General features: G+C 44.7%; 1 protein-coding gene across 1 annotated transcript; it reads left to right on the top strand.

Annotated features, from left to right (window-relative positions):
• The first annotated feature begins 415 nt into the window (after positions 1-415).
• On the top strand, positions 416-5,494 carry LOC140354761 (uncharacterized). Its single transcript, XM_072439992.1, has 5 exons — positions 416-565; positions 1,279-1,581; positions 2,301-2,581; positions 4,166-4,287; positions 5,230-5,494. Exons 1-5 carry the CDS (start codon positions 472-474, stop codon positions 5,417-5,419), a joined length of 990 nt encoding a protein of 329 aa, XP_072296093.1. The 5' UTR covers positions 416-471; the 3' UTR covers positions 5,420-5,494.
• Positions 5,495-10,430: the final 4,936 nt, after the last annotated feature.

Here is a 10,430-nt window from a genome sequence, read left to right as displayed (position 1 = left end):
AGAACAGTTTCTTTCCCTCTGCCGTTGTACTCTTGAATACAGCCTAAGCACTTTGCACTCACTGCACTGTTCACTTTTTATTGCACTACATATTTTATGTACATATCATGTCTATATATAATTCTACTGACCTATTTTTAATACCCGGTAGTTATTTATTGTCCATTGTTTTTGTATTCATTGTTCAGTGTTTGATGTTTGTGTTGCACCGAACCGCCAGGACAAATTCCTATGTCCGTGAATCCTGTTCATTGACAAATGGTAATAAACTTTATTCTGATTCTGATTTGACGCAGGTTTTAAAGACTATCCATGCATCATTCAGAAAGCCCGCACAACTGACAAAACCAGTTTCATTCCTGACACTCAGCGAACTACAGCGAAACGTAAACGGAAAGCAGTTTCGTAGTTAGAAGTAGAAGTCGTAGTAGTAGTAGTAGTAGTAGTAGTAGTAGTAGTAGTAGTAGAAACATGAAGTTGCTGTACTGTGTCTCCATTGTGAGCGCTCTCTTGGTCTCTTGTGGGGGAGACTCATATTGGACAACCCGTGACCCCTACACCACAGGTAAGAAAGACCTGGTTTAAAACTCTGTCCTGGTGCAGACTGGTTCTTCTCTAGTTCTTATAAGGAAGCCTTATGAGGCTACACCACAGTTAGAACTATGGCTTACAAGGCTAATGTTATATTTTTAACTGGCCTAACGTATTACTCACAAAACCATCCAAATGTGGTCCTTTTACCTCAGTAAGATTGAGATGCAGAGAGTCAGGAACCAAAATTAGACGAGGGCACTTTGGTGGAACTCTTGAGCACTGTATAGGCCTGGTTTGGTCCAGTTTGTTGTTCAACAGTTTTTGTTTGATTTTTGGGAACAGGAAACGAATGAACGGGCCACTTCATGAAAAATACAGTTTCACAACATGATTTGATGTGGTTTAGTTTTTGAATTGGTCGTGTAAAAGTACGTACAATCAGTTGGACTGATTTAAAAGGGAGTTGGACTCCAAAACACGTTACCGTCTGTGGCCAAGTGTTTTTATTTTTATTTTTAATAAATGAATTAGTTAATTTGATTGTATTTCTGTTTCTGTAATTTCTTTGTGATTTTAATGCATTTTTCCTGTTGTGTGACGCACTTAGAATTGTCTTGTTTATGAAATGTGCTCTACAAATAAACTTGCCTCGCCTTTAATGAAGCACACGAAAGAATACAAATCCTGGTTTAAGCCGTTATGTTTTCGCAGCACAACTTCTTTTATGTCCCTGTTATTTTGCAGTTGGTCCAGGAGTGGATCTCAGAGGGAGAATGGTCACGCTGTCTCAGTACTCAGGAGTGACTTTCTACCAGCCGTATTACCAACCTGCAACAAGAAAACCCACGACAACTAAAAGGACAACTCGATACTATACAACCACAACTCATACCACAACAACTCGATACTATACAACCACAACTCATCCCACAACAACTCGATACTATACAACCACGACTCTTCCCTGGACAACTCGATACTATACAACCACGACTCTTCCCTGGACAACTCGATACTATACAACTACAACCACACCTCCCACTAACGGTCAGTACTTTGCTCGCACGCACTCCGACTGAAAAGACCCTTGTGTTTTTGCCATGTCGCACATATTTATTATAGTTTTACACCGGACGAGGAGCAGTTTGTGAAGGAAAATGTGAAAGAAAGAGTTGACAATTGTCTATGGCAGAAAAAAGTGACAATTGGTCAAACATTTTAAATAATTTACAACATTTACACAATTTTCTGACAGTTTAAGCGTTTAGTTAACAGAATAAAGGTGTCTTCAGATATTATTAATCAACAACTATTGTGTAATTTATTTGGATGAACCTACGTCTTGTCTAGGGCTGCAAAATTATGGAGAAAGTGTAGACCTAATATATATATATATATTTTTAGAAATGTTTGTGACACTTTTGTTTAAAATCACAGGATGAATTCAGGTTTTCTTGTCAACTTTAATGTTTGGTTTACGGTTTTGAGGTAGAATGAATAGATATGAATTTGATTAATTAACCAGGAAGTAAGTCAGTTGGAAAACATTTTAGTAAAATCTTATATACAATGATGTTCACGACGTTTAAGTAAAATGTGTCGTAGTCTAACCGCGCATATGGGCCTCAATACGATTTCACTGAGGCCATATCAAGTTTATCAGGTTTATCAAGCATATCAGGTTAGAGTTGGACTGTGTAGTGTTTCTGCTTCTCTCTAGAGACGTTATTCTTTTGCCTGAAACGTTCCTTGTGCGCCCTCTGCAGGTGTGTCGGTGTGCCTGCGCTTCATGACAGACTCCAGCTCTTTTAACCTGTTCAAACTGGCTCCTCGTTCTCCTCTGACGCTCTCGTTGAGTTCCCCGTCATTTTTCTCTCTGAGCAGGGACTACTACTCCCAGGTCTCTCTGTACCCCAGGATCTCGCTCTGGTCTTCGGTCCGGACCCAGCCCTGGACCAGTGTCTGTGTTGTCCTGGACTCGCTCAAAAATGTAGTTCAACTGTTCCAGGGAGGATCCATGAGCATCCGGAAGATACCGTCATCTCGAGTAAGAGTTTGGTTCAATATAATCCCTTTTCATGATGTGATACCAGCTTTTGTACAGTTCAGTTCATTGTATAGTTCTGAAAAGCCTGGTGACCTGTGAAGTGGACACACTCGACCCTCTGCGTGACCCTCTGCGTGACCCTCTGCATGACCCTCTGCATGACCCTCTGCATGACCCTCTGCATGACCCTCTGCATGACCCTCTGCATGACCCTCTGCATGACCCTCTGCATGAGCCTCTGCGTGACCCTCTGCATGACCCTCTGCATGAGCCTCTGCGTGAGCCTCTGCATGACCCTCTGCATGACCCTCTGCATGAGCCTCTGCATGACCCTCTGCATGACCCTCTGCATGAGCCTCTGCGTGACCCTCTGCGTGACCCTCTGCATGACCCTCTGCATGAGCCTCTGCATGACCCTCTGCATGACCCTCTGCATGAGCCTCTGCGTGACCCTCTGCGTGACCCTCTGCATGAGCCTCTGCGTGAGCCTCTGCATGACCCTCTGCATGACCCTCTGCATGAGCCTCTGCGTGACCCTCTGCATGACCCTCTGCGTGAGCCTCTGCGTGAGCCTCTGCATGACCCTCTGCATGAGCCTCTGCATGACCCTCTGCATGAGCCTCTGTATGATCCTCTGCGTGACCCTCTACATGAGCCTCTGCATGACCCTCTGCATGAGCCTCTGCATGAGCCTCTGCCTGAGCCTCTGCATGACCCTCTGCGTGACCCTCTGCATGACCCTCTGCATGAGCCTCTGCATGACCCTCTGCATGACCCTCTGCATGACCCTCTGCGTGACCCTCTGCATGAGCCTCTATAACACTGATCTAAAGTCAGGGTTTGGGTTTTTAGACTTACTCTTTAGAAATAGTTGACTGAATAAATCAACTTAAACGTTGAACTTAAAAGTGTTTTATGTATTTTTCTTTCTATTAAAAAGTGTATGTTCACTTTGCTCATGCACAGACTGGGCCACAAAACTGTAATCGTGGAGTTAAGGAAATGATTATTTGAGGTTTTGTAGAATCTGAAAGTTCTTCACATTTGTATCATTTCTGAGACTTTGTTTGACGTGCGACTGCAGACTTCACAGGGAGAACGGACTTAAATACATTTACATTATGGTCCTTGGATCAAGCTTTGCCATTCTTTTGATGCATATTAAAGGATATTCTACACTATATATCTGTTTATACAGATGTATTTTACACTATATATATCTGTTTATACAGATGTATTTTACACTATATATATCTGTTTATACAGATGTATTTTACACTATGTATCTGTTTATACAGATGTATTTTACACTATATATCTGTTTATACAGATGTATTTTACACTATATATATATATCCGTGTTTATACAGATGTATTTTACACTATATATATCTGTGTTTATACAGATGTATTTTACACTATATATCTGTTTATACAGATGTATTTTACACTATATATATCTGTGTTTATACAGATGTATTTTACACTATATATATATCTGTGTTTATACAGATGTATTTTACACTATATATATCTGTGTATATACAGATGTATTTTACACTATATATATCTGTGTTTATACAGATGGTGTGGTCCGGGGAGCCTGTGCTTGACATCTCAGGCTTCGATGGTCAGGTGACAGACCTGGAGGTGTGGAATTATCCTCTGAAGTACGAGCACGTCTGGAGCTACATGCAGAACTACGGGTGAGACAGGGACATACATATATATAGTATATATATATATACTATACTACAGCATAGTATATATATACTATACTACAGCATAGTATAGCATATATATACTATACTACTGCATAGTATAGCAGATATATACTATACTACAGCATAGTATAGCAGATATATACTATAATACTGCATAGTATAGCAGATATATACTATACTACTGCATAGTATAGCAGATATATACTATACTACAGCATAGTATAGCAGATATATACTATACTACAGCATAGTATAGCATATATATACTATACTACTGCATAGTATAGCAGATATATACTATACTACAGCATAATATAGCAATAACCTCTAAAGTCGTGATGATGAGTTCCATTTAAAATGATAGATTTCTCCTCACACGATACAGAAAAGTGCCCTGAGGTTCAAACGGCCAGATTATGTGACACTTTGTGTATTTGTCATGTTTGTGTATTTGTCACGTTTGTGTATTTGTCACGTTTGTGTATTTGTCACGTTTGTGTATTTGTCACGTTTGTGTATTTGTCACGTTTGTGTATTTGTCACGTTTGTGTATTTGTCACGTTTGTGTATTTATCATGTTTGTGTATTTGTCATGTTTGTGTATTTGTCATGTTTGTGTATTTATCATGTTTGTGTATTTGTCATGTTTGTGTATTTGTCATGTTTGTGTATTTGTCATGTTTGTGTATTTGTCATGTTTGTGTATTTGTCATGTTTGTGTATTTCTCATGTTTGTGTATTTGTCACGTTTGTGTATTTATCATGTTTGTGTATTTGTCATGTTTGTGTATTTCTCATGTTTGTGTATTTCTCATGTTTGTGTATTTCTCATGTTTGTGTATTTCTCATGTTTGTGTATTTCTCATGTTTGTGTATTTCTCATGTTTGTGTATTTGTCATGTTTGTGTGTGTCTTCTTTCCCAGGTCGCGTGGGACAGTTTTGAGCTGGTCAAACATCGCTTACACGTCCAACGGGCAGGTCCTGTTTGAGGACACCTACGCTCCGCGACTGAAGCAGCCAATCAGCAGCAGTGAGGGACAGGAGCAGCCAATCAGGAGCAAGCAGAAGTACAGGAAGATGTTGAATGGAAAGAGAAGGAGACAGAGGCTCTGAACCATTTTAAATTACACAAAGCTCCAGAGTTTTAGAGCGTAAATAATCAGTATATATTTGTAGTACGTGTTTTTGATTTCCTCCAATTAAAATAATGATAATATTGGTTTGACTTGTTATTGATGTACTTCGGGGCCGACAGTGGCTCAGGCTCGTGTTCATGGAGGGAGAACGCCATCTGCTCTAAATTAACTTAAAAGAGTTTTAGGGGAAAAAGTCCAGACGGAATCTATTTCAAATCCTATTAATTTTGTGTCATATTTAAGGGTAATTTTTTAATTTGTGGGTTTAGGGAACAAAGCGAGCCCGATTTATCCCGGAATGATTGATTTGTCTTTGGTCAGAGTAAATGAAGCTGCCTCTTTTAAGCTTTTAACATATTCTCGATTACAAATGCAAACGTTTAATTTTGGGCTGGAAATTTGTACAACTAAGTCATTACAAATACTCACATTACTGGAGACTCGAGATATTAGAGTTACAGCTCCAGACGGATTCTTTCGAAAGTAACGTCACTGCATCAGCTGCTCTGATTGGACGGAGCTCAGAGAACGTGGATTGACCTTTAAAAACGACTTAATCCAGCTCTAAACTGTTGAATTGATTACATTTTGTACAAAAGATGGATCCTCCTCTTGAACCGACACCTTAATGTGGTTGAGGGGTTTGAGTGCCCGAATGATCCCAGGAGCTATGTTGTCGGGGGCTTCAAGCCCCTGGTAGGGTCTCCCAAGGCAAACAGTACCTAGGTGACGGGTCAGACAAAGACCGGGGCCGGGTCTTTCCCCACAGGGCCCGGCCGGGCACAGCCCGAAAGAGCGACGTGGGGCCGCCCTCCCGTGGGCCCACCACCCGCAGGAGGATCCATTAGGGGCAGGTGCAGAGAGATCTGGGCGGCAGTCGACGGCAGGGGCCTCGGCGACCAGATCTTCAGACACAGAGACTAACTCTGGGGACATGGAATGTCACCTCGCTGGGGGGGAAAGAGCCTGAGCTTGTGCGGGAGGTTGAGCGATACCGACTAGATATAGTCGGCCTCACCTCCACGCACAGTTTGGGCTCTGGAACCCATCTCCTCGAGAGGGGCTGGACGCTCCACTTCTCTGGTGTTTCACGCGGGGAGAGGCGGGGAGAGGCGGCGGGCTGGTGTGGGCTTGCTTATAGCCCCTCAGCTCAGCCGCCACGTGTTGGAGTTTACCCCGGTGGACGAGAGCGTCCCTTCGCCTTCGGGTGGGGGACAGGTCTCTCACTGTTGTGGCAGCCTACGGGCCGAACAGCAGTGCAGAGTACCCGGCCTTCTTGGAGTCCTTGGGAGGAGTACTGGACAGTGCACCGACCGGGGACTTCGTTGTTCTACTGGGGGACTTCAACGCCCACGTGGGCAATGACAGTGACACCTGGAGAGGGGTGATCGGGAAGAACGGCTTCCCGAACACCATGTTTCAAGCACAAGGGTGTCCATCAGTGCACATGGCACCAGGACACCCTAGGCCGGAGGTCAATGATCGACTTTGTTGTCTTGTCATCTGACCGCCGGCCGCGTGTCTTGGACACTCTGGTGAAGAGAGGGGCAGAGTTGTCAACCGATCACCACCTGGTGGTGAGTTGGATCCACTGGTGGAGGAGGAAGCCGGACAGACTTGGCAGACCCAAAGCGCATTGTGAGGGTCTGTTGGGAACGTCTTGCGGAGCCACAGACATTGTTGATTCGGCCCTCAGAGGCGACTGTTGTTGTGATTTTGGGCCTTACAAAAATAAATTGAATTGAATTGCATTGAATTGAACTTGCACCTCCGGGAGAGCTTCTCCCATGTCCCGGGGGAGGCTGGGGACATTGAGTCCAAGTGGACCATGTTCTCCGCCTCCATTGTTGATGTGGCTGCTCGGAGCTGTGCGCAAGGTCTCCGGTGCCTGTCGTGTCAAACCCGGTGGTGGACACCGGAAGTAAGGGATGTCGTCAGACTGAAGAAGGAGGCCTATCAGGCCACTCTGGCTTGTAGGTCTCCTGAGGTCATTGACAGGTATCGGCAGGCCAAGCGAGCCGCGGCTCGTGCTGTCGCAGAGGCAAAAACCCCGGCCTGGGAGGAGTTCGGGGAGGCAATGGAGGAGGACTATCGGTCGGCCCCAAAGAAATTCTGGCAAACCGTCCGGCGCCTCAGGAGGGGGAGAAACAGTGCCTCACCAACACCGTTTACGGTGCGAGGTGAGACCTGCTGACCTCTACTGGGGATGTTGTCGGACGGTGGAAGGAATACTTTGAGGACCTCCTTAATCCCTCAGTCACGTCTTCCGAAGAGGAAGCAGAAACCGGGGAATCAGGGGCTGGCTCGCCCATCACACAAGCTGAAGTCACAGAGGTTGTTCGCAAACTCCTCAGTGGCAGGTTTCCGGGGGTGGATGAGATCCGCCCTGAGTACCTAAAGTCTCTGGATGTTGTAGGACTGTCTTGGTTGACACGTCTCTGCAACATCGCTTGGCGGTTGGGGACAGTGCCTCTGGACTGGCAGACCGGGGTGGTGGTCCCTCTGTTCAAGAAGGGGGAGGGTGTGTTCCAACTACAGAGGGATCACACTCCTCAGCCTCCCGGGTAAGGTCTATTCCAAGGTACTGGAGAGGAGAATCCGACTGATAGTCGAACCTCGGATTCAGGAGGAGCAGAGTGGTTTTCGTCCCGGTCGTGGAACACTGGACCAGCTCTATACCCTCCATCGGGTGCTCGAGGGCTCATGGGAGTTTGCCCAACCAGTCCACATGTGCTTTGTGGATCTGGAGAAGGCTTTCGACCGTGTCCCGCGGGTTGTCCTTTGGGGGGCCCTTTGCTCATGGCTGTCCGGTCCCTGTATGACCGGAGCAGGAGCTGTGTTCGCATTGCCGGCAGTAAGTCAGACCTGTTCCCAGTGCATGTTGGACTCCGCCAGGCAGGGCCGGCCCAGCCTATAAGCGAACTAAGCAGCCGCGTAGGGCCCCGAGGCGTTAATAAGGCCCCCAATCTGGCAACCCGTTTTATGCGAAGTGCAAGCGCAGCGTGCGCCACTAGTGTAGTAGCGCTGCTGGCGCGGCAGAGCACACAACTGTAACATATAACGCACAAACCGCATTTATTTGTAATGACAATCTGGCAACCAAGACACCAAACCTGCGCTGATTGGGCAACTTCATTGTGCGCGAGCAGAAGAGCAAAACATAAACACAACAGAACGTGGTCCCTGCGTGGCCCTCATGTCCAGAGGAATATATCTCCCGATGCCAAAAAACGAAAGAAGAAACTTCTTGACGATGTAAAGAAACTGCAAACTCAACAACACTTTCCAGGTATTGAACTTCTCTTACAAAGAGACGGTTAATGCTGCTGTTTGAAACAACACGAGTCTGTCACGTTAGTTCGCTCAGGCTGAAGGCGACGAGAGCTCTGCCCCGCGCACAATATGTGTCTGAATGAAAGATAATAAGCTTAACATTTACACCAGCCCGGTAGTGTTAGCTGCAGGTGAGGCCGGTGAGGGGCGTCTGTGCCCCGGTCACTAAGAGGCGTCCCCTCTCTCACATCACCATGTGTGAGATCAATCGTGACTCGTGATGTCTGTTTTACTTTGACTTCTTCACGTGCAATGAGAGGAATGTAAAGGTTTATGCACGTAAGGTCCATCAGCCAATCACATCGCAGCATTGTTTCATGCAGGAGTCCAGTGTGTGATGTTCTGATCAGAACAAACATTTATATTGTAATTCACTTTTAATAGAGCAATAAAACATTTCAATGTATTTAAAAAGCATCATTAGACTATTTGTTATAAATTATAATAAATTGATAGTGAAAAATAACCAGACATATTATAATTACGTCTGTTATAGAATAATACTATATATTTTTATACAAAAGTGGCAAAGCTGCAGAAACGCAGTCTCTTCACAATAGCTAGGTTTGGACCTTCACTTCTAGTTCTGTTCATTCTCTGGGAATAACATGTTTGCACTGTTTTATCAGTGTTAATTGTTAATCAAGCAATGCTTATGCCATTTGTTTAATTTAATATAACTTGTTTTGTCACTTTAGCAAGAAGGAACAGTTGGGAGCTGTAAAAGATAAATTAGTAAGGATAACTATTACTTTTACATTTTCAGTTAAAATGAATCAATTTGACCATAATTATTTTCATAGCCAATATTGTATTGAGTAATTAAGTACACTAATGTATTAATAACTGGCTTTAGTCACTTTCTCCTGGCACAGTTTCAACACATCATCATTTTATAGCATTACAACCTCAACATTTTACTCTTACTTTAGCCGGCTGGACCACATTAAAATGCAGCAGAAGACCCAAAAAAGGTCTGAAAATCTCTGGGGAAGGGCCCCCAGACCCCCCCTGTTCATTCATTTAAACTAATGTGCTAATGTGGCTGTCGACCCTTAACGCCCAAAAATACACTCAAAAACATATCTGGGAGGTGTGTTATTTGTACAGGGAGTAGAGGTGATGTCAGCGGAATACCAAGTTGCATTGTGGGATTTAAGTTATCAATATTTGAGCTTGTGAGGTGCTGAGAATAAACTAACTGTCAAACGGATGCCCTGGAGTTTTGGTGCTTTGTTTGCATTGAAGAAAGTTCCCATATGTGAATTGTTTACTGACAATGGCAATAAAACTGATTCTGATGACGTGGTGAGGGGCCCCCAAAAATGTTTTCGCTTAGGGCCCCCTGAAGGCTTGGGCCGGCCCTGCCGCCAGAGCTGCCCTTTGTCACCGGTTCTGTTCATAATTTTTATGGACAGAATCTCTAGGCGCAGTCAGGGGTCGGAGGGTGTCCGGTTTGGGGACCACAGGATCTCATCTCTGCTGTTTGCAGACGATGTTGTCCTGATGGCTCCATCAAACCCGGACCTGCAACATGCACTGGGACGGTTTGCAGCCGAGTGTGAAGCGGCTGGGATGAGAATCAGCACCTCCAAATCCGAGGCCATGGTTCTCGACCGGAAAAAGGTGGCTTGCCCTCTTCAGGTGGGTGGGGA

The sequence above is a fragment of the Eucyclogobius newberryi genome, unplaced genomic scaffold, assembly GCF_026437365.1.
Source record: "Eucyclogobius newberryi isolate DKJ021-1_F unplaced genomic scaffold, fEucNew1.0.hap1 SCAF_11, whole genome shotgun sequence".
NCBI classification, from domain to species: domain Eukaryota; kingdom Metazoa; phylum Chordata; class Actinopteri; order Gobiiformes; family Gobiidae; genus Eucyclogobius; species Eucyclogobius newberryi.
Note: the sequence above shows the minus strand (reverse complement) of the source record. Positions and strands in the feature narration are given on the sequence as shown.